Source organism: Vidua chalybeata, chromosome 19, assembly GCF_026979565.1.
Source record: "Vidua chalybeata isolate OUT-0048 chromosome 19, bVidCha1 merged haplotype, whole genome shotgun sequence".
NCBI lineage: Eukaryota > Metazoa > Chordata > Aves > Passeriformes > Viduidae > Vidua > Vidua chalybeata.
In genome coordinates, this window is record NC_071548.1 from 12,230,537 (window position 1) to 12,254,713 (window position 24,177).

The window sequence follows — 24,177 nt, forward strand, 5'->3', positions numbered from 1 at the left end:
ATTTTACATCAAAAGACACTAAGTGCTAAAAATACATCTTAATCCTTACTGACCTTCAAAAGCTTTAACTTTTCATGTTTAACTTTGTTGGAGTAGTCGACTTTTAACTTATGTTCCGGTAATGTTTTGGCTAGACAGTCATCTTCAAGCCATGGGTAAAATACACTTGTTAAATAAAAAATCCCAATCCTTAATAGCCATGAGAAGTTCTATAATCAATTGAAGGTGTAGCAACTATAAGTCATTGATCATAAATATATAAATAGAAAAAATACGCAGCAAGTACAACACATTTTTATAGGAATGGCCACATTGCCAGGTAGCACCAGGGTACTCTCACAGTCACAGGTTTACATTTAGTGCCACTGTAGCCACGCTGCCATTTTCAAAGGAAAATTAGATTTTAGAAATAGACTGGTTTATCCCTCACTTAGGAAAACCCCTTAATTACACAAGTTATATGTTGACCAAATTTTATAACAGTAATAAAGAATTTTACTTTGTGTATAATCAGCTTCTCCTGTAATAAATAGCATTCCTGTTATTTTTTCGCCTTTCCAAAACTTGATTGACAGTGGAAATACAAATATGTCTTGATTTTTTTTTTCAAGGGAAGAAGTTACAGTGCATACTACAGGCCTAAGTGTGCATTTTATGATAGTTCAGGCAAAACAGGAAAAGTCAAATGGTTTTATTTGTAGCAAATTGTAAAAGGGTGTTTCTCTTGGTGGATAAATCCCAGAAATTCAGTTATTGCCCCAACAGGAATCGGGATTGGACCTGATGCAGCTATAGCTCTTCATGGATACAAACTAAGAAAAAGACACAGGGGCAGAATTACATATTTATGTCTTTTAGCAAAAAGACTGACAATAACATATAATTGAAAGGAACAGTAATTTAATTTTATAATCCCAAACAATCATTAGAAACCATTTGGAGATTGAATGATGTTCAGAACAAGTGTTTAACCCCTTCTAAAATATAAGACTGAATTTTAGGTATCCAAGTAGGATTTTGATCTTTGCTTTAGGCTTTCGTTTTCTCAGATTACTGAGGTATTTGCATGGTCACTGAAGGTAAAAAGTTATAGTTCACATCAAATTGTTGTAAATAGAGACAAGCCAATCCAAATTAATAATTAATAACTAAATTTATTTGCGATCACGTAACAATTTAGAGTTCGAATTCGCCCCGACTGCAGCTCGGTCGGGAATCGCCCACAGTCTACAGAGCAGCTCTGGGTGCAAACCAGCAGTCAGTGCCTCCTTCGAGTTTGCGCGCCATTGTATTTCTGCAGAGGGTTTTTATACTTTTATTTCACCTTTGGCTATAAGTCATTGTGGCAAGCTGCATATTCATGCAGTCTTCCCTCACAGAGAAGGCATTTTGGCCGCTAATGTCGTCTGAGCAGCAGATCATCAGATGGTGATGAGTCCAGATGTTCCCCTCCTTGTCTTCCCTCTTGGTGTTGAGTCTGGGTCCTGGCCTCAAAGCCACTTGCCTGTGATTCACTTGGGTGTGACCTAATAGCCAGCTTTTTCAGTCATTGATTTCTGCTGGCTTTTTAAATGCTAATTAGGTGCTCGGCAACTTAATCTGCGAATTCCCTTCGCCCTGGATTTTTAACAGCAACTCTAAAACATTTTATGGCTACAGTGTATAACATTTATAACTACAGTTTATTACATGCACCCCCAACTGCACGAATTCCATATATAACAAAATGAAGAACCTTTACAGCAGTCTTTTAGTACATCATCATTCTGCTTATTTATTCATGCTAAAATTGCACTACGTTTTTTTGGAATAATTGAATACATTAATTTCAGACAACAAAACAATACAGAGGCGCCTGAATTCTGTAGATCATTAGCTGATTTCTAGAAAGCATCTTTAAATATTTGAAAATTTTGTGTATCGTATTTAAGGGAGTTTCCCTTCAAGCACTGAATGTCAGGCTGTTGAACTTGGGTTCCAGCTGCTACTATACTGAAGTTCTCTTTGTCATTTCCACTGAAATGCAACAGGACATTCACTTCCAAATCAGTTCTAGCAAGAACCAGAAATGTTTGTCTCTTTGCTCACTGAAGCCTGAAAACATCTACATTCCCTAGATTTCTTCATGTTTTACTAAAGCACATGATTATTCCTGGATTCTACATAGCAAATTACAGGTGCTTGATATAAGGAGCTCCATTTCTGGGGGCCAGAATGTTTTCTTTCTGTCTTTTGCTTTCTGAGGATTTTGGGATACAAGCCCTATAGATACTGTCTACTTTACACTGAATTTCAAGAAACTCTACAGGCATATTTTTAGAGGGATTGTATTCCATTAGCTACACATATGTGGGCATTTCTTGCCAGAAATCTTTCCTTTGTTGGAAACTACTTTTCTGAATTTTATGAACTCTCCATCCATTAGTAGAATTGCAGGAACCATCCAAACAAATGCCAAGCTTTGTTGTGACAATGTCAGTTCATTAATGTAGCATGTGATGCAGCAAAATATCTGCATGGAATAATAAATATTGAATTTCTTAGATACCAAGTGAAGCAGATTCCTTTAGAAATAAATACATTTTTACACATGTTTACTTTCTGGTTACCAACTGTTATCCTTTTTGGGGGGAGGGCAAAGTGGAAGAGATTGTCCATGTACTGAGAGCACAGTCTGTCACTGACTGTAATCTAAATCCCTCTGGTGCCTCAATTTTAAAATCCAGCATCATAAAGCAATAAGGTGGAGTTTTTCTGCTTAAAGTAACAGCTGTAGGATTTGCTTTTTTAAACCACTGGAACATGAAAACATTCAGCACTCTAAACCTCCAGTGTCACTTCTGAAGTATTCACTTTACCTCATTCCATATTATTATCATTTGCTTGGGATGACTTCACTTGCTACAGGATGACTCTTCTTTAATTAAAGAACAATTTACCTCTGCTGGCAAAAAACAATGTTCATTTTGAAATGGGTTTTGGTTTATGTCACTTGGTAATCAGTTTTCCATTACACCTTTTGTAAGTTTTAACTTTTTCCCCAAATATATTTAATGTAGTATTCCAAAGAAAGGAGCAATCCTACTAACAACCTATACAAAAGCCCTTGCAGCTACTATAGGCAACCACAAAGAAAATAAAAAGCAATTAAAGGCATTTTATTATTATAATTTAGCAAAACAATAAAAACCAGTGAGCAGTTACTGTAAACCTTACCTTGGGCAAAACCCTCATGGAAATTGGTCTGGGGTAAAAATATGATTTGGCATTTCTGTACTAAGTGTGGACTGAAAAATCCCTCTTACCCTCATCTGTCCTCACTGCTAGCACCCCTGAGATGGATGAGGGATGCTGGGTATCAGATAATAAATAGGAGAGTCTGGGGTTAATGACAGATGAACCACAATGCTGAGGATCCAGTGAAGCTCCTGAGCCTGTTTGGTGCTGAGCACACACACCCCACACAAGTTTGTCTCAGTAAATGCTTAAGTGGGATCAAACCCAGCTAATTCTGAGAGCAAGCCCAGCCCTTGCACTGAAGACAGTGGGGAGTCAATTTGGAAACTTATCTTTAGTAATTTTTATTTTACTCTGTAAAAATGGAAGAGCTTCAGACAGTGAATGTGACCCTAATTCCAAACAGACTGAACTTGCTGGCATAGTCCTCTTGTGGGAGATGGGAATTCCTGGCTCAATCCTGTAGCCAGGACAGGCACAGGAGGCAGCCACAGCAGGTTTTCCTCATCCCAAATAGATGTGCTAGTCACTGTGCTTTGGGACCCAAATGGGGATTGGGAGCACCACATCCATCTAGGATGAGGCCAGGAGGTGTTCCAGCTCCCACTTTTCTGTCCTCTCCAGGAATAATCCCTGTTTCCTAATACACAGCTCCCTGACCTTCAGATTATTTCTATAGCTTCAGTGACTCTTTTGATAGGTCTTTGTCCCTTACTTTACGTTTAACAGTTTCTTATGACACATTTTAATATCTTCGCAAAAAGCCAACTAAGTAATATCATTTCTATCTGCCTTTTTATTACATTTTCAGGGATTGCTGGGAGTGGCAGAGTGAGATTTTTCATTTAGAATACTGGCTTGACTTTCCTCCATCACTGTAGACCTTTCCTGGCATGCACTGCCTCCCAGAAAGTGAAAATACTTTAAATTTGAGGTATTTCATTTTAGCCATCTCTGTAATTTCCATAAAGACTGAGAGGGAAATACTGCTAAATTTTGCTTTCTTTAGACAAAATTGTGATAGTTAATGGTTTGGTATGTTTTACAAGCAATAAAAGGAAGGAAAATGCAGTTTTGTTATAATTTCAGAATGATGTCTTTCTAAAATTATTAAAATTATAAGTTTTTCAGGCATAGCTACTTTTAAAACAGCATGCAAGTGGTAGTAGCCACAATGGCATCAGTGCTAACACTTTGAAGAATTAAAATTGACAAGGTTAAGCCACATTTATTCCAAGTCAGTTTTCTTTCCATTTATCTTTTAATATCTCATGTTTATCTGTCTGCATTCTTCTCTTTGTATAAACAACTGGATGTTACAGCATACACCTGCCAAAATTTGATGGTTTAAAATTCAGTAGGAATTAATTAATTATGTTCAGACACTTTTCAGTGCTTTGTTTGGGGTTTTTAATGTACCTGCCATGAAAACATTTTGTCAATGATGATTTGCCATAGGCACATTAGAAATGAACCATATACAAAAGCACTATTACACTGAAAGTTCTATCAAAAGCAAAGAGAGTTCTGGATTTTAGCTAGAAAAGGCAAATCCATTACTGCCCATCTCCTTCCATCATCTCAAACTTTATTTACTTTTTCTTATCTCTAAGTATGAACATGTCACTACTATACTACTCTGCTAATAACAGAACCAGTTGGCAACACAGCCTTCATCTGCTTAACTTTGAGTGTAAGACTGGCCAGAAACAGCTGTCACATCCTCTCAAATGCAAAATTCTTATGAATAAAGAAAATAGATTTTTTAAAATTTCTTTTCCAAGGCATGTTCAATGTGAACAGTATATATTTGGTGTATTTGGTTATATGAATCTTTGCTCTTCTCCACTTCAGCAATTTCTTTCCCATTTCCTCTGACAATCAAAGCACAGTGATCAAGGCCTGAGCTATCAGTCCCATACAGCACCTCCAGCCCAGCCTGATGCTTTGAAGTCCATGTTCACAGCACAGCATGGGGGGATGGTCCCATGCTGACACAAGAATCAATCTGACAGCATCCATGGCTAGAGGAGTTCAGCCACCCAGTTCTCATTACCTGCTGCTCTTTTGCCTCCTTGAAGACTGAAGTGTCCTGGTGAGGTTGTGCAGACCCAACTTCTTCCTGCTCCAATCCACCAAACTCTCAGTGCAGCACTTGCACTGCACTAAAATTCATTAAATAATGCATTAGAGGAGCATGGCTTTCAAACTGGGGTTCTGCTAAGATTCTCCAGAAGAAGCAAACTTTTACCCTATTTTTATTTTATTTTCTGGGAGAATAGAAAAGCTTATGGTAATGTGCTTAAATGATAAATTAGCATACTTGCCTGAAATAAGGAGTTCTGATTCAGAAAAGGATAAAAGACTTCTTAATACTACAAAGAGTACCACTGTCAAGTGCTTTAGAAGACAGGTTAGTGTTCATTGCTTGTTCTCTTCACATTAAAAAACAGGTAAGGATCAATAAAATATCACTAAAATATGTTACCAATAAAAACATCATTAAAAATATGTAAAGCATTTGCAGAACAATCCACCATGGGCAGAATGTGAAGCACTCTTTACCACACACTCCTTTAGCAAGACATGCCTATATTTCAAAGACAAAAACTAATAATCAAATGGCTAGACAGAGCTCCCAGCCCAGTTCTGAGTATTGTGGTTTTGGAGTTCATGGGCTGTTCTGAAGAGTATTGTGGCACTGACCTGTGGAGCCAATTTTACTCAAATCACAAATTAGTACACCAAGACTGCTTCAGTTATTTTATATTTTGGCACATTATGTTCATTTTTTTCCTTCAGAGCAGTGGAGGTAGTGAGGTATTTCCAGTGAGGTGGCTCATGGACAAGCCTGGGAGGGTGGTGCTGCTGTTGTTTCAGCAGTACAACCCAGCCCTGACCCTTCCTGATTTGGGCATGTCTTGGTTTGGAAAGACAGGTATCTGCTAAGGAAGGCAGGTGCCTCCCCTGAAATGGAAAAATGTAAACCCCTTCCCTCCGAATTGTCATAAATTAAGGGGGGCTCTCAGGCAATACTGTGGGAGCAGGAATAACAGTTCTTTATTAGGGAAGAAAATTTTTAAAAAAGAGAAAAAAAAGATAAAATAACAATGCAGTGAACCAAAACAACACTGACAGAGTCAGAATACAACCCTGACTAACAGGTTGTTGGCAGAAGTCCAATTGGGAATTATGGCTACAGTCCTCCTGGAGTGTCAGGTGTGGTTCTCTTGGAGCAGTGGTCCTGTAGAAGAGGGTGTGGTCTTCCTGCAGTGGAAGAGGCAGCTGTTCCTCTGGGAAATCCAGTGCAGGAAAAGCCATGCTGGTGTTCCAGAAACTCAAGATTATATCCAGGTAGGAATGCTTGGCTCCTCCCTCTGGGCGGAGCATCTCACAATGGGATGTTATAGTTCTTATCAGTCATGCAGTGACATTCAATAGCCCATTAACAGCAGATGTCTCCCCTGAGCGAGGATTGGTTGTGGAAGAGATAAGGAAAACTGCTCATTTAACAGAAGACAACTGCTACACAGATGGTAATAGAATACATCTTGCTTCTCAATCTGGGACAGGGCACAATACTGCCATGAAAGAGGCATCAGTCAGGAATATTTCCATGTGCACCCAAGGCTGCAAATCACAGCCTAACCCCAGGAATTCTATTGTAAGGCAGAGTACTCTATGGGAGTCTTAAAACCACCATGCTCTTGTGTACCTAGGTTGTCCCTTTGAGAGTCTGTCTGTACCCACAGACATAATCTTATTCACACTCAGCCAGCTCTTTTTTGGGGAGGGACATCACAGGAAAATCAGCCAGTTCCTGAAGGCATCTGGTTTGCAGGCTTTTGGATGAATCACAAGACAAACTGGCAGGAAATCAGGGAGATTTCTGATAGTCTCTGCTTGTCTTTCAAAAAAAAATATCTTTGAAATCAAGTTCCCTCCACAAGGTACTTTGGTTTTGACACATAAGCATTTTCCAGCAAAACCATGTTTCAGCAAAAAAAATCCCAACTACTTCTGCTTATGATTAGTGCAAACCCTGATTCTGTGTGAAGCCCAAGGGTGTGTTCAGTTAAGAGGATTTTCACTTATTTATAGCTTAGAGCCTCCCCATATACTGTTCCTAAGTCACAAAAGGCACAATAGAGGAACTGTCCTTCCTCCTGACTGGTAGAGCCATTTCCTGGGGCAGTTAATTAGAAAGAACAATAAATCACCCTTATTCTTCCAGATTCTAATGAATGTCAGTCTTTTCTATTCTCATAGGATTTTCTTTCAGAAATCCAGGAAAATGATGAAAGGAGAAATGGCAGGGCAAAAAAAACCCAAAAAAACCAAAACAAACAAAAAACAAAAGCAACAACATCATCATCAACAAAAAAACAAAAACAAACAAACAAACAAAAAAAAAAAAAAAAAAAAAAAAAAAAAAAAAACCAAAAAAAAAAACAGTTCCAAAAGCCTTTTTCCCGTGGCCTCTTTGAAAATACCTCACTATTTTTTAGATATAGTTAGTATTGAAGATGAATACTTCAAAGAAAGTTGGAAATCTTTTGTTAGAATTTTGATCTATCAGGCAGCATAATCAGGGTTTTTTCCCACTAATCTTCATATACATAAAAAAAACCCTGGAAATAAGTGAAACCATGGGGACGATGACAGATGTAATTTGGGATGTATGTTTGCTGTAACTGTCAGAAGCACAAAAACTATGCGTGTCACAATACAAGAAAAATCAAGATGCAATCTCTAGGATTCAAAATACTTAAATCCATCTAAATTTAAAATGCAAACTCCACTGTGAGCTTTTACATGAACTTTGTTTTTTTCTTATTTTAAATACACAAGGTATTACCAAATTATAAAGTATCTGGAAATTGTCAATACTGTAGAAATTACCAAAAGATTAAGGTGAAAAGAGAATTTTTAAGACACAGGCTTCTTTCCTAACAAAGAATATCATATCAGGTTTTTGATGCCATCCATCTTTCAAATGATCTTTTAAAATCATTAATATTTTGGTTGTGATCACCAAACAATCTTTGGGCAACTTGAGTGGATCAATTTTTATCTGTGTACTGCTAGATAGTATTCCTTATTTTGTGCTGTGAAAGTAGTAGCTTATAACAAAAAGTGAATGACTATGATTAAATCTGATTATGTACATCATTTAAAATAATATAAAAAAATGAGAATTCTAGAAAACCAACAATTACTGAGCTATATCATCCTATATCAGCTGAAAATCTGTCCTTTAATGTTTATGAAGAGGAAAATAAAAGTGCACTGAGAAGCTGGAAGGGACCTTCTGTCTCCTTTTGGTTCGTTGTTTTGTTTCAAGCTGTGCCTGAACCAAAATCCTAATTCAGAGATGTCCAGTGCTGGAAGCTGTCATGTCATGGTTCCCTTGGAAATTTGGAACTGCTGATGGCTGCATACAGCAGACACTAATGACAGCCCTTGGAATGCTTTTGGCTTCACAGCCATTAGCATATTTCCCCATTAACTACCAATTACCTCACAGGGTAATTATTGTGCTGAGTTTACAAATGATAGAGGATGAGTCAACTGCAGTCAGGACAACGGGCATGGCAGGGTGTAGACATGCTCATGGCATTTGCAAAGACCCAGAAATTTTGGCCACCTGATTTCTCAAAATTTAGTCCATTGTTATTTTGTTCCATTTATATGGAACAGAATAATAATGGGCACCTTAAAGCAGGCAGAACAAACCCAGAAATTTTGGCCACCTGATTTCTCAAAATTTAGTCCATTGTTATTCTTTTCATATAAATATGGATATATATATATAAATATATATATATTATTATATAAATATAATAATGGGCACCTTAAAGCAGGCAGAACAAGTTCATCACCCCAAGACAGTGCACTGTGCAAACTGCAACATCCAACTGCATCGAAGAACAGTCATGAACCTCCCGTCATATATATACAATACTGTGCCTTTTATCATCCATACCTGAACCTGCCTCTCGCCAGCTACTTTTTAAATTTCCAAACTTGTAAATGTAGAAAAAGAGATAGATAAAAAAGATGCCAGATAGAGAAGATTGTAGTATAGTAAATGTGCCAAGCTAAGTAGACCTTAAAGTACTTCTGGATTGCAGGGCCATAAGCATTTGACAATATTAAAAATCAATGAAGCAGTGAAAAATAATTTACAAGATGTGTCTTTGAAGTTCATGGAATGCTGATGGGGTGAATACCTCTTAAAAAGTTTCTAAATGTATAGTAATTTTTCTTTGTATGTATAGCTTCAGATTTATTGAACCATTTAATTATTTTGACAGTCTCCACACTTTGATTCTAATCAGGAGACCTGTAACTGAACAACTGTTTATCAAACTATAAATGAAATGTTTATCAAGCTATAAAGGAAGCAAATAAAGTTATCCTTAGCGTGCACACATTTCATCTGTACACCTTTCTTACACCATCTCTCTGTGGACAAGTGGAGCTGCAGCAGTTTCTGACAAGCAAACTGCACTATGATAACAGCATGCTTCCCATGTCCAAAATGAATTTTAATTCATTTTGGAAATCTTATTTACAGCACTGTGACACTGTATGTAAAAGAGCCACATATGGCTGGGTGAACACCTCCTGCTACAGACAGTAAAACTATTGCCAACAACTTGAGAAAAAAACAGCACAGCCTTTGTAGTCTGAAATCTGTGACCTGCTGTGATGCATCAGCCTTCAGGTTTTTGGGCCAAATTTTCTCAAATGATCAGCATAGTGAGAACTAAAAACCATACGTGTGTGTGCATACATATATAAACATGAGATAAAACCAGCAACAGGTGAATGCTGAGGTGGTTTGAATGAATAATCCACTATTTAATAGTCGGTTAGGTGAAAATATTTTCTTATGTTTATTAAGAAGCTGTCTTTGGTGTTTTGATTCATGAAAAATTTTCCTCCTCCTACTCCCCCTCCTACTCCTCCTGATCCTCTTGTTCTGAAGCAATGTGAGCTGCTGCTGCTTTAGATAGGTTGCATCGAATTCTTTTTCCCTTTATTGCTGCTGGCCGTTTACCCGTCTCCCCATTTGTTATTAGCAGTAGAGGAACCAGAAGGAAATGGGAGTCTGGGGAGCTGGCAAAACCCCAGCTGCCAGTTCCCCTGCCTGCAGAGGAGTTTGCCATGGCATCATCATGTTCATTCCTGCTTTTCTTTGCTCTGGTTTCTTATCTGGACTGAGATTAGAGCTTGTTTTCGTAATACAGATAGACCTGCATGGTCAGAGAGACAGTTCCTCGAAGGTATAAGCAGATCTTGCAGAAGTCACTAGCAATTGAGCTGTTCTGCAGCATCACTCGCAGAACATTTTCTCATCTAACTGCAACAGTGACCTGTATCCAACCTCAGCCCCAGGGACTGTATGGTTTTATCTGGGTCTTTTCAAATACTAGCAATTACCTTGTCCAATTAGATCTACTTTTATTATTAAACTTACTAGGCCTTTAGTTGGCCAGTAACAGTGTAAATATGATGAGCATATAAAACTGCACAGATCTGTGAGCAAACTACTCCAGTCACCTCAGCCTGCAGAATAATCTGTGTCTGTCCCACCCATGAGATTCCTGATACCAGGATTTGTGACAGTTGCCAGATGCCCATCTCCAAGGTGTTCCTCTATTACTTACTGAATTTTGAGTACTCCACTTGTAAAGTATGATGTAAACATGAAAAATGCTAAAAAATATGTTCTGTTCTAGTGTTCCTTACTTAAAAATTAGGAAAAAATCTATATTCCAGAAAATATAATAAGAACATGAAATCATTTATCCAGAGTATAAATATAGTACTTTCTACTCCCTGCTCAGAGTATGAGCAGATTAAGGCTGTGCCTGTTCTCCCAGCTATCTTCTGAGTTAAAGGCAGTTCTTCTGTTGTCTTCTTAATTTGTTTTTTTTTCCAAAACAATGCATGTATTTTGTGGTGCTTCAAATAACACAGAATAAACTTAGCTAAAAATTACAGAATGCACAAGTTTAATGCTCCAGAGTTGGGAAGTAGGAGCAGAAAAGCTGGTTGTACCTTTCTTAGTTTGTTTACCCTGACAGTCTTTGTATCTCCCTCTTTGCTCTCTTATCTGATCTGCCACAGAGAGAGGTCAAACAAGGTGAATCAAACAAATTAAAGTAATTCAGAAGGTTGGGGCTTTTCTCAGCCACAACATCAATTCTGCTGAATTGCAGCATCACTGTGCATTTAGGTTGTACATTAATGCTGCCCTCCTTGTATGATAAAGTAAAATATTTTTGTAACACAGTTAATGCAACAGTTGGTACACTTGTTTTGTTTCTGCTACAACAGAGCTAAAATTCAGAATGCAAAGACACAATTTAGCTGTACAAAGAAAAGGTGAGATACTGCAGCCTGCCAGAGCACTTGAATTTATTCTTCTGTGCTTCCAGAAGCACTTGCAGTAGCCACCTGTGACATTCCCAGAGTGATGCAGGTGGTGGAGCAGCATCACTCCCCTTTCCCACTGTGACAACCCCTTGGAAAAGCAGTGACCTGGTCTCAGACTTGTATTCACTAACCCCTGAACCCCAAGACAGGAAACCAGGGTGTATTTAACGATCATTTTGCCTCTCTAAGAAATGCACAATGGGGGATGGAACAGCTGGATGGTCGTAATAATGTTGGAAGAATGATAGATCTTAAGTGACAGAAAGAAACGGATCAGAAAAGGACAAAGGAGAGGTTTGGTGTTTATAAAAATGGGAATATTTGGGTCTGAACATGCACAAGGAAAATGCCACGGCTTGCATGGCACAGGCAGTATCAAAAGAAAGGCTGGAAAACAGCAGGGCTCAAAGGGAATTCAGCTCTGCTGGGTACAGACAGCCACGGGCATGGCTTTGATTTCATCTTGTCATCTGCTGACATTGTCCAGAGCTGACAAGGGTGATGGGAGCAAAATTTCAGTCCATTAAATGAAGGTGGGAAGCCTCAGTTCTGTGCAGAAATATAGACTGACTTGATAAAACAGTTGAGTTTAATTGGAATTACAGGGGGAAAGTAGACAAACTGAAATTTGGACTGTAGCACCAGAGCCAACAGCAACTTTCTATAATGTGGTTGAGAGATGTAATGCCCTGAAGTACTAACAAGTGCATTTTTACATCTCATCTTGAGAGTCTTAGATATTTTTTCAGGAAATGTCCTAAAAATCTCAACCTTGATGTTCAAACTCACAATTGTTTTCAGCAAACCTATTTCCCTGGTGAGTTGCCCTCTTTTCTTCTGCAGCAAATTTCTTCTACTTGACTCCCAGTTCTGCACAAAGAGATTTACTAGAGAGATTGCATTTTTTTTCCCTTCTGGAAAGTGTTCGTTTCTGAGCAAGATCAAATAACCTTCTGCACTTCAGTATTGACTAATTTTAATTATTAAAACCTTTCTCCCAGGAAAAACTCTTCATGCTGTTTGCTGAGAAACCAGCAATTTTTAATAGGATTCAGGGAGTTCTTGAGGAGATCAGGGTACACTGAAGACAGAATTCTGAACTTATACTGGGCTCACACTTCTACAACATTTTTTTTTAAAGTAGGAAGAACTAGATTTTTTTCTTTACCTTCTTTCTATGTGTCTCCCTTTAAACTAGAGATAATGGGCTTTGCAAAAGCTAGAGAAAAGGAACACAATTTGTTATGCAGTAAAACTAAATCATATATATATTTAAATTATTTGTAAAGATAAACACTTACTTTGCATATATATTAAGCTTACTAAAATCAGAAATAAATCTTTTCTTATGAATCCTTTTAGTGATACACAGTCCCCCACTGACAGTTTCATAAGGAATCCTTTCCTCACAACAGCCTGGCAAATTGATATTGTTAAAGTGTCACAAACAGAAAATAACAGCTGCATTCCTATTTGAATTTCTCACATTTAAGTTCTCATGTTTTCACATCATTGACAAATAATCAGATGTTTTAGCAAGGTAATAATACATAAAAGGATAATTACACTGTTGCTCCATAACTCAAAAGCTAAAGACAGCACTACCTGCATTTAAAGTAAAACACAGCTTTGCCTACAGACATCACAAACCAGCCTATCTCACCTTGACAACAAACTGTTTAGTGCAGGATAATGAAATTAAATACATGCTTAATGCTAAGATTGACAAAGTAATAAAGTTATAGAGAGAGTAAACATTATCTTCAATTAGGTATCTACTTTTGTTGAAGAATTCTTAGCATAACAGTTCAAAGAGCTGAATTTTTATCTCCAGTAATTTTCAGCTCCATTTCATCTGTGCACTAAGAGAAAGGGTGGGTTTGTTAGTGGTTTTTTTGGGTTTTTTTTTTTGTTTGTTTTGTTTTGTTTTGTTTTGTTTTGTTTTGTTTTGTTTTTTGTGGGTTTTTGTTTGTTTGGTTGGTTGGTTTTTTTAAATTTGCTGTGCAAAAGCCATACCAGAGGATATGGTACATAACAAAGAAATTAAATAAAGGAAGAGGTGTCAGGCACAGCACTAGGACTAACTGGAGAAAGTACATCTGGGAGAATTGGTGAATAGTAATTGCATGGGGAAAAGACTAAGAGAAAATCCACAGGAGACATTTCTTGTATAAACTTGTACACCTAAAAAAGAACAACACATTTCCATCACTGTGCACAGTCAAATATTGGCATGATTTTATGGGATTTGCATCAATTCAAAGGGAATCAGAATATTTACCGCAGTGCAGCCCCAGCTACCACTGGGAGCACCCAAACTGGGGACAGCAGGACTGTCATCCACTCTTTGAACCATTCATCCTCCCCAGGGGGTTCTGGCAGGGGGAAGTGGATGCTGTTGGGGTGGGAGAGGGGTAGGCACCACTACTGCTCTCTGCCTGCCCTCCTCACTGACCACAGAGTTACTCAAGCTGAAAAATACCCCTGAGCCCAACTTCGGACTGCTCACCACCTTGAGGTGTTGTCATAAACGACACGGTGTTCCATTAAGAGATGGAAACAGGTTGTACCTTTACCACCTCACTCAGACATTATTCTCCCATGAAAGCCACAACATCCCCACTCAGTTGGTATTTCAGAAGTCTGTATCTCTCTTAGTGGAAGCTGGTGGCAGCCAGAAGTGAATAGTGGGTGTTGTTTGCATGGCAATCAGGAACATTCATAAGGCCAGGCCCTTTGCCAGCCAGAGTAAAGAGCTGCTTTCACAGCCCAACAGAGATCAGGCTTTCTGACAGTAGATAGAGTTTACTACATGGACAAAACAAATTTCAAAGACTTCTATTTGAATCACTGCCCAAAGTCATCTTTTCTAATTTTAGAAAATCCAACAAACCAAAGATTGGTTTTTCAGGAACTTGGCATGTTAGAGCATGGCATGTTCTCTGATCTTCTTTCATTAAGGCAAAATATCTCTTTGGCATTTCAGGTATTTCCACCCAGTATTTCCAGCATTTCAGCTGTATACACTAATCTGCAAATGAATACAGACTGTGTTATCTAATAGCGAAAAAAACCTTTGACTTCCGTTGTCTGATGTAGAAAGTCAGCTGATAAAAAATGCAAATGCGACTTTACTGCTACCCCTTCCATCACCATCATATCCATGTCCTGCATTTGTTCAGCAGTGTTTGCCAACACCCTGCTTCTTCCACCAAAGCCTTCAGAGGGAGCTAAAGGGCTTACTGGCTTCATTCTGGCTCCAGAGTGCCACTTCCCTACTGAGTTTAACACCATTTAACTCATTCATAAGATATTTTGTATTTGTCTGCCTTAAGCTGTACTATCTCACATTCGTAGATAATCCCTGTCCTCTTGTGGTTTTTTTCTTGCTTGCTATTTCTCAACTTGAAATTTGCCTATTAAATTACAAACATGAAACTGGCTCTTATGCAATTCATATAATCAGCAAAAGGCACTTGCACTTCCTTTAGCTTTAAAACAAGCTTCCAGGATATTCTTAAGCAAAAATGGAAAAAAACCACTTATATTCTGCCTGCTGGGCAGATCTGTGCCAGCTTTTGCTGAATCTTTGACTCTGCACCTCTGACAGGTGTTAGATTTCTCAGAATAATTTCTAAAATTTTTACTCTAATTTATTATCTCACCTAACACAGCATTAATATCCTAAAGGACCTCTGACAATTCAATAAAGCATAATTCCAGAAATGCTTTTGGCTATTTTGAATCAGGCTGGGCTTTCTCAAACTTTTCTGTGTTTGAACTCTCAACTTACTTTCAAACAGTAACTTAACCAGCAATTATGTACATTTCATTTTTTTTCTCTTTTATCAAGCTTTAAAATTTTCCTGTTACCATATTTTGAGGTGCTGGAAATCAAGTGGAAATCCCACAGTTTTCTGCCAGATCTATTTGGATTCTGATCTTTTTTGTGCCTTTTATGGGTGATGTGTCACAAATTGTCTTTGTCATGGATCAATGACACAGGTTGAACTCCATAACATGCCATTCATTATTGAGATGCTTTCCCAATACCAGTAATGTTACATCTGAGCCTCTCACAATATTGATATTGGAGAAAAATGCATCTATTCCCATGTTAGAGTTTACAAGCTGGGCTGAGATGGGAAAGAGATGTGCTCAAAGGCAGAGTGGGACTTGAACACAAGTTCTTAAGTCATAGGTGAGCAACTCAGTCACTAAAGTGGAAGGAGACTTGAGAGAAGACCATGAGAAAAAAAATCCTAGAATTTTTGGAAAAGACCTTTTAATTTAAACAAGTTCAACTGTTATCCTATAACTTGCTACCACTAAACCTTATCTCCATATATCTATCTAAACCTTATCTGTGCCACATCCACACATCCTTGTGGGATGGTCATTCCAACACTGCCCTGAGCAGCCTCTTCCATAGCTTGACAGCCCTTTGGGGGAAGAAATTTTTCCAAAAATCCAATGTAAATTTACTTTGGCACAACTTGAGGTAATTTTCTCTCATCCTGTTGCTTGTTACCTGGGAGAAGAGACCAGCCTTCACCTGACTACCATATCTTCTCCAATGGACAGTACCAAACACTTCTTAAAATACATCCTCAGTTTTATTCTGTGCTTTCCTCATATACACACATTGCTAGCATCTTAAGAACATAAAATCCCATGCTTAATTTCCGGCACAAATAGAAAAATAACATTCTGAATTTACAATGCACTTCTGTGCTCAAGAGAGCACAGGTAAAACTGATAATTGCCTAATTTCTGCTTCTGGTTTGGAACCCTAATGCTAACCTGTACTTGTTAGTTAACATTAAACTTAGTTTTTCCTTACTAGATGATGAAATGAGGACAAAAGGGGCAAGATCTAGATTTTCACTAGACCAAATTCTCGTAACTTTTTTTTACTCAGCCTTTTATTCATCAGTCTGTGATGTGTCTCTGTAAGCCCTTGCCCATCATGCCCAGCCCCTGAACAGAAATGGAACTACAGATGGTTCTTTTGCAAGGTGGACTGAGAGGTCTGGTGGATTTTGGAGAAGACTTAAACTACTAATTCCTCTGTCAGTGACCTGCTCTGGCATCTTTTGTATTCAATGTCTCAGGGCAATGCAGTGAACAACAGAAATAGCATCAATCACCACTTCCCCACATTCTTGACATGCAGGAACCATTTTCTGCTGCTTTCTGGCCTCATTGCTAAAGAAACAGAATTCTAGAAGAAATACAGAGCACCATTATGTAACTGAATCTACCAAATGGAGCATTTATACTGAGTTCATCATCATGGTGTCTGAGCATCTGTTGTATTTAAAATAAGAAAACAATTTAAATGCAGTGTTTACTCAGAAAATCCTGCGAATGCAGAAATCTACGAATGCAGAAATGATGATAGACTCATCTAATAGTGTTTTTTCCCCTACATTACCCTTACTCTCTCTTAAGATACAACTTTTGTAGATGATGGATTGGGTCAGTGCCAAATTACAGCTTGCAGTGAAATTCTGCATTAGCCAAGACATAATCAACATTAAGCATTTGAGCCTCAAACTTCAATTTGATCCTCACACAAAACAAATTGCAGAGAAGTGTAATTTCTTTATGTTTATCCAGCTCTTGCTCATCTGCTAACAATGAGTGACAAAAGTGGTTGAGTAGCAGGTCAGCCAAAAATACCCATGTTTGAAGCAATTGGCTCAGCAATGACTCCCCTGTCAAAAACCCTCCCTGAGTCACTCAGCAACCAGCAGCCAAGGAACTCCTCTGTACCTCTGGGGCTCAATTTGGATTTTTCTTTCCTTGAATTTTCTGCTGTGCAGAAGAGAGTACAAATGGTTGTAACATCTGCAACAGTTCCAGCAGCATTTGGATGTCAGGAATCCATCACCACTCACTTCTACTTTTTCAGCCTATTTACTTCATTTTTTTTGTTGCTGGCACAAAGGTGAAAGTCCTGAGAGCAAATTCTAATATATGCACAGTGCTGGTCTCTTCAGACAGTAATTTGTATTTTTTACTGTAGTCCTGGGGATGCATAAGAAAAATGTCAAGTTTTAAATATTACCTAAATTAGTTTTGTTTCCTACTTGTAAATAAATTAAAGTAAGACTTAAGAAAGTATTCAGAGTATATATAAATATTAAGCAGAAAGACTTAATTGTCTACATTTCATTTAGGTTATTTTCTAAAAATATTTTCTAGCTGCAGTGGTTGCATATAAACAAGAAATAAGGCTCTGTTAGAGCCTCATCAGGCTCTAAGATACCAGGTCAGCAGCCCAAATGGCATCTAGAAATAACTAGAGAAAACTACTTCAACCCTAAAGCAGGTTATGGCAGAGCCTTTTATATATTTATTTATTGTATTTTCATGCTGAAAATAACACCCCGTGTTAACATGCTACCAAGGAATGCTGGCTAAGGCTCACTGTTGAACACCCTTTAATGCAAGTTAGTTCTTGTTACCAACTGCTCTGATGAAACAGGCACCATTTGTAGCTTCAGTGCTAATTCCAAGCATGCCATTATTTCCAATAAAGTAGATTGTGCAGCCTAGAGTAGTTAGCCCAACTGTATTTCCAGTTTACTGCACGATTATTGCATTTCTCTACACAGCTGTCTGCTCAGAAGCAGAAGAAAAATTAGTTCCTTCCATGCATTCTAGTCTTATTCTTTAAAGTAAAAAGTAATTCTAATATTGTTTATTTATCTAGGATAAAACTGTTGGCATATAGCTATAAATGTGGATGACAAGCCTGTCTATTAAACCAGTTGTTTATATGCATTTCTTTTAAATAAAAAAATAACTGTCAAAATCAGTAAAAAATGGAAAACAAAGCACAAACCTAAAAGCCTAAATAATGTCCATTTTAATAAAGAGAACATCAAAGAGAGTTAGAGATAAAAAATTATTTCAAGCAACTGGCTTTTTGCATTTCTCCTTAGTTTAATATAGCAAAGTTAATCTTTTTAACAGATTTTAATCTTAAAACTGCAGTAGTTTCCTAAATGCAAAGTAAACTGCTGGAAGTACAGGTGATCATCTACAATTCATGTTATCAATTTATTAACAAAGCAAGAGCACTACACTGCTGTGGGCTTATACATAAAGAATAAAAGGTAAATCTGTGGATTAATTAATCAGGGTATAGGTAAAACCACCTTGTCAAACACTAACATTTCATGGTTGGGTACCCTGGGCATGAAAAGATGGGTTTGTTCTTCAAAGATAAGAAAATTCCCCTGCATCACTGCTAGGGACTGGTCCAGGAAAAGAAGACAAATCAGGACCACAGAGCTGGTCCATATTCTCCCAGCTGGTGCTATGCCTTTCCACAAAGCAGGAGGTACATTTAATTTAATTTAGGACAACTTTTAAAACAGTTTTGTCAGTCACACAAATTGCACTGATCTCATACCTGTTAATACCTACAAAATTAGTGCCATAAATAACTCCTGAGTGATGCAATTTGCTACTCTTTCCAAGGGTTTTACAAGACCTGTAAGAGCAATTATATTTTAACAGTGGAATAACAGCTGTTATTAATAGCTTTTAACTCAGTAAAATTATTTTCATCTCTGGGCATCCACCGTGCAGAAACTACACTTCTTTTGCTGTTTTTATTAAACTTTGGATAAACAAAAATGCGTAATTATTTCCCTTAAACATATCTTAGACACTTCTTACAGGAACTCTGAATCGAAACATTTAACCTGTCTTCTTGAACAACTTAATTTGCTTTTGTTCCCTGCTGTGCTGGAAACATACTTTCTGCTTGCTTTCAATGACATACCCCAACAGTTTCTCAGGTAGTGCAGCATAATATAAATATTATGGTTACAGATGAGCTGTTTCCTGCTGCCATTTACTTCATGCTTTACTTCCCTTGTCATTTACAAATCAAAAATACTTATAATTCTGATAAAAAAGGGTATTCTATTATTCCCAAGAGGACTGTATAAAAATGTATGTGAATTACTGCAATATTCTAAATTCCCTCAGTTTCCTATTGCTCCATTTTTGGCTGCAGCAGAACATGGACAGTCTTGAGAGGCTAAAAAGCTCTGTTTCTGATTCTGGTCTTGGTCCAATGCACATTCTTGGGTGATGGAACAAGGCCATGTTCTGGTTTTTCATCAGAGAGTAATTAATCTTAATTCTCTTCTTTTTAATGCAAAATAGATCTTCTGTAGCTGGAGGAAAACAAAGAGGTATCATTTGTTCTGTAGCAAATTAATCTTAAAGGGGGAATCTTCCTAAGAAAATCAGTGGGTTAAAACAAGATTCAGTATTGCCTTTGAGCTCTGAAACCTAAACTAAACTCAAAGGGTGTTTTCAGCATTGTAAGTCTGCTCTTGTTGTTATGTGCTTCAAATACAGTGTCATCATTTGAAAAGTGAGCTTTTCATAAATGAGCACTTCTACTTGTGTGGCCTCACCTTCATGGAAGACTCCAGTAATATTTTATACAGACCAAATGCTTACAGGTATTTCAGGCAACTTAAAGAAATTATTCTCAGAGGAAATTTAATAGGGAATTACAGTTTTTTTATCCTGTTGTATTCTGTGTTTAAGACACTCGTTCATTTGAATATTTCTAAATTAGCCTGTTCCATGTGAGAAACTTTGAAAATTATGCCTCCTTAAATGGTCAACCTTTTTCTAAAAAAAGATAAACCTAATGAATGTAACCATGGTACCATGGAAAATGCTTTAAAATTAATTTGGGTTCAGGGAGGAAGGATACAACAGGATACAACTCCAGCACAGAGAAAGTGACAGGTCTGAGAAGTAAAAAAAAAAAAAAAAGAGTCCCTCTTCATTAGGCACTGAGACCTTTGTTTGGGATGTTTGGGACAAATATCCTCAGTCAAAACAAACGTTTGATGTTGACTCAGGGTTCCATGGGTGGAAAGAGAATTTATCCCTTTCCTGCACTCAGCATTTTGGTTTGTTATATGAAATGAGTTTATCTAATTCATTGTTATTCTGGGACTTTTTACACAAGGAGGCCTAGTCTAAAGAAGATTTCATTGCTTATTTCCTTGATAATTCACACTTTGGCTGCCAGGATAAAGAGTTGTACATAAAAAGACAAATATGTGACTAAGCATAAAAATTTCAGTGAGTGCACGGTCCCCAGAACAGGATGTCATCAAAGTTCAGTAGTACCACAAAGTGATGACAAATGAGCATTATAACCTCTGTGTGCTGTATGAGACCTTCACTTGGCCTGCTTTCTGGCTGTCAGAATTTGGTAGAGGACTCCACTGGCTCCTTTGACATTTTTTAGATAGTTCCCAACTGAGACAGCACAAAAGTAATTGAAATTAACAGATCATAGCAGTACTTTTGACCCTCACCTTAACTTTTTTGGTCTCTGAACTGCTGGCTGTAAACAGCAAAGCTATGCACCAAAAATCTTCTGATCTTGCAAATTTTCTCTTTCAGAGTTTCCACTGTCTCTTTTTACATCTATGTCCAAGCACTAATACAGCATCACAAAGGGATCTGGGGGGTGGTGAGAGGACAATGCTTGAGGGCCTTTTATATAAAGCATATAAGATTTACTTGAAAGAATGATACATTTTGCAGTCAGGGCAGAATGTGGGAAATAGAACTGTTTGAATGCATCATTTATTTCTTACCCTATCTTGGACTGAGATAATAATGGTGTAGGTTACACATAACTTGGGATACTGCTATAATCAGATCAGCACATAGATTGCTGGACTTATGCCTTTGGGTGGCAAAGTGAGGCTTAGTCTGTGTAACTTGATTGTGCACTGCAGGTCCTGTAGGGACATCACTCCTGCAGAAAAATCCTCACACTTGCATTTCAGTACTGAATAACCAGACCTCACATTCATCCAAAAGACAATTTCACCAATACAGGCATTAAATCCTGCTTCAGTGATTAGGGGTTGGTTTTTTCCCTCATTATAAACCTGGACAGTACATTATAATGAAATTTCTTTACTGGCAATCCTAGTCTTGGACAGTTACAAAGATTACCAGATATAAACCAAGTTAATACTGATCTTGTTCACAGCATGTAAGTCCTGAAATTTCTCTGAACAGCCTTTAGAAGTATCAGCACATGAAAGACAGACCTGATTTTTAAATGTGAACATCAGGCTGCTGCAATCCTGACAATGCCAGAACAAGAACCTTCCTTTTCTAGGTGACATCTGAAAACTAAGGAAGATCTTTAGGCTAAATAAAGCTGACTAGCCTTTCATCTGTTCAGAACTACTTACCAGAGTTCATTAAATTTGTTCATCTTTTTTTTAAAAAAAAAAAATTTTGCAATGTAAATTGTAACAGTATCTGGTGATCCCAGACAAATCAAATAGCAAGGTTCTGGGTAAGACATTTACATAGGTAGTGAAAGCAGGGAACTGTGCCTTTGTAATTTAAAAGTTCCAGCAAATCATAAAACTAAAAAGGAGAAGGAAAGCTGCAGATGCTAAGGAGAACCTGGTTAACAGTAATACAGTAAGCACTTAACTGTAGGAGCCTCTGTAACCAAGTTTGCAGAATCTAGGGCAAATGAATATCAGTATTTTGAATTCTTCAAGTGGTGGTTTCCACAGTTCCAAACTCATATCCCATATGCTTCCTCAGATATTTCAATCCCTGATTCTTCTGTGCTTGGCTTCAGGCTGCAGAGTACAGATTACGTGGTGCCCATGGCAAGTGCTGCTGGAACAGAGAAGTGATGTCAGCCCCTGCAGTGCAATCTGTAACTGGATGTGGGTGAATTCAGTGGCTGGCAATTCAGAGGAAAACATGCTGATGCTGTACCAGTTGGAGCCAGATTGTGACTGAAATTATTAAAATTATATGTGCTGCAAATGCCTGAAAAATTACCCTGCTACAAAGTACCCGAAGCAGAGATGGGATCCTGATACAAACCAAGCAGTGTGGGTAGTATTTGCAAACACTGCATGGGATTATTTGCCACTGGTTAATTGTAATCCTTCCCTCCACCCTTTTTTAGGTTCAGCTGATCCACTATAACCATGAGCTGTACACAAATGTCACAGAAGCTGCAAAGAGTCCTAATGGGTTGGTGGTAGTTTCCATATTTATGAAAGTAAGTATTCCGTACTACAGATTCCTAATATATAGACAGTAAACTTTTCCCTGAACTGTAAATGTAGGTGCTAGACTCCTCAGTATGCTACAGCAATGCCCAGAGGCTCTGATCTGGAATCCAGAGACAGCTTCTTCCTGAACTGAGCACGTCATCTCTGCTCCAAAGCTTTTACATTATAAAGAAAATTAAAAGGGGTAAGGGAGGTGGGGAAAAAAAACCCTTACATCATAAATAACACTCATAACACTTTAATGACTATGGCAGAAGTCACTAGCTTTGCAGATTTAGTGTTTCTTCATGAAATGTTATTCATTCAAATCACTTTTAATAGGTTAAGGCCCTGGGAAAGAGGGCATATCATGCTGATGTGTCAAAGCCAGCAACATCAGTTTTTCTCTGTGTTATTTTAAATATCTTAAAACTATGAAAACTGAAAGAACATTAAAAGTAGAACTTCTAATATCTTGCATTTCACAGAACTACAAAGACGTGAATATTTTGGCTATAATTTATAGTGATGTAACACTGAACTCAAGACTTCATGGTTTTCCCAAACCACTTTAATTACATTGGAGAAACCTTTTGTCTCTTTTTATAGAAAAAAAAATTATTTCTTCCCTCCAAATATTGTTAATATTCTGTCATTATGTATCTCTGTTTCATCAGTCTAAAAAAGTGTGTATTTCTGAGTAATGCTGAAGTTCACCTCATCACACCTTAGGTATGGGATATCTATTAGTTCCCCTCAGTACTCTAATCCCATTTCATAAAGGTCCTAACAAAGCATTAACCTCAGATATAAAGTATGCATTTCACAGAGTATACTGAATAATTAGATATAAAAGGGCAATTTTCACACAGGTCTAATATTTAAGAGAGATATTTAGACTACTTTTTTTTTTTTTTTAATCCAGAATGTATTGTATTATGACCCAACAATCTGACCTGCATTCATGAAAAAGGGAACATTAAAGAGAAGACAGAGGGAATCTTGTCAATATTTAGAAGACACCTGCAAGGAGGTGTCAGAGGATGGACCAGACTCTGCTCAGGGCTGCTGAGCAACAGGAAAGAGGCAACAAGGGTGCAGAATCTGACATGTGGAAAGTTCCACCTGAACATGAGGTGTTATATATTACACAGACATAAACCAGAGGAAGAGAGCTTTAATTTGCAATTAAAATAGCCTGCTACAAGGAAATTATATTTATCAATAAATAAAATAATAGAATACTAGTGAAAATCCTGCCTAATATATCAACCACCTGCAAATTTCATCAAAGCTGTTGGAGAAGAAACCTGTGCTCATGCTTTTATTCAGGCATTAATTTCTGTTTGCCCTGTTCCTCATGTTTTATTTATTTTACCAACTTTCTATCAAG

The 24,177-nt window shown here is 37.6% G+C and overlaps 1 protein-coding gene across 11 annotated transcripts in view; it reads left to right on the top strand.

Annotated features, from left to right (window-relative positions):
* The window catches only part of CA10 (carbonic anhydrase 10), a 256,270-nt gene that overhangs the window by 221,745 nt on the left and 10,348 nt on the right, over positions 1–24,177 (top strand). For 10 of the 11 annotated variants that reach the window (XM_053960061.1, XM_053960065.1, XM_053960066.1 and 7 more), the window contains one exon: positions 22,697–22,792. The exons of the other annotated variant lie outside the window; for it this stretch is intronic. In XM_053960061.1, coding sequence (XP_053816036.1) covers positions 22,697–22,792 — 96 coding nt within the window. The remainder of the gene's footprint in view (positions 1–22,696; positions 22,793–24,177) is intronic. 11 annotated transcript variants of the gene reach the window in all.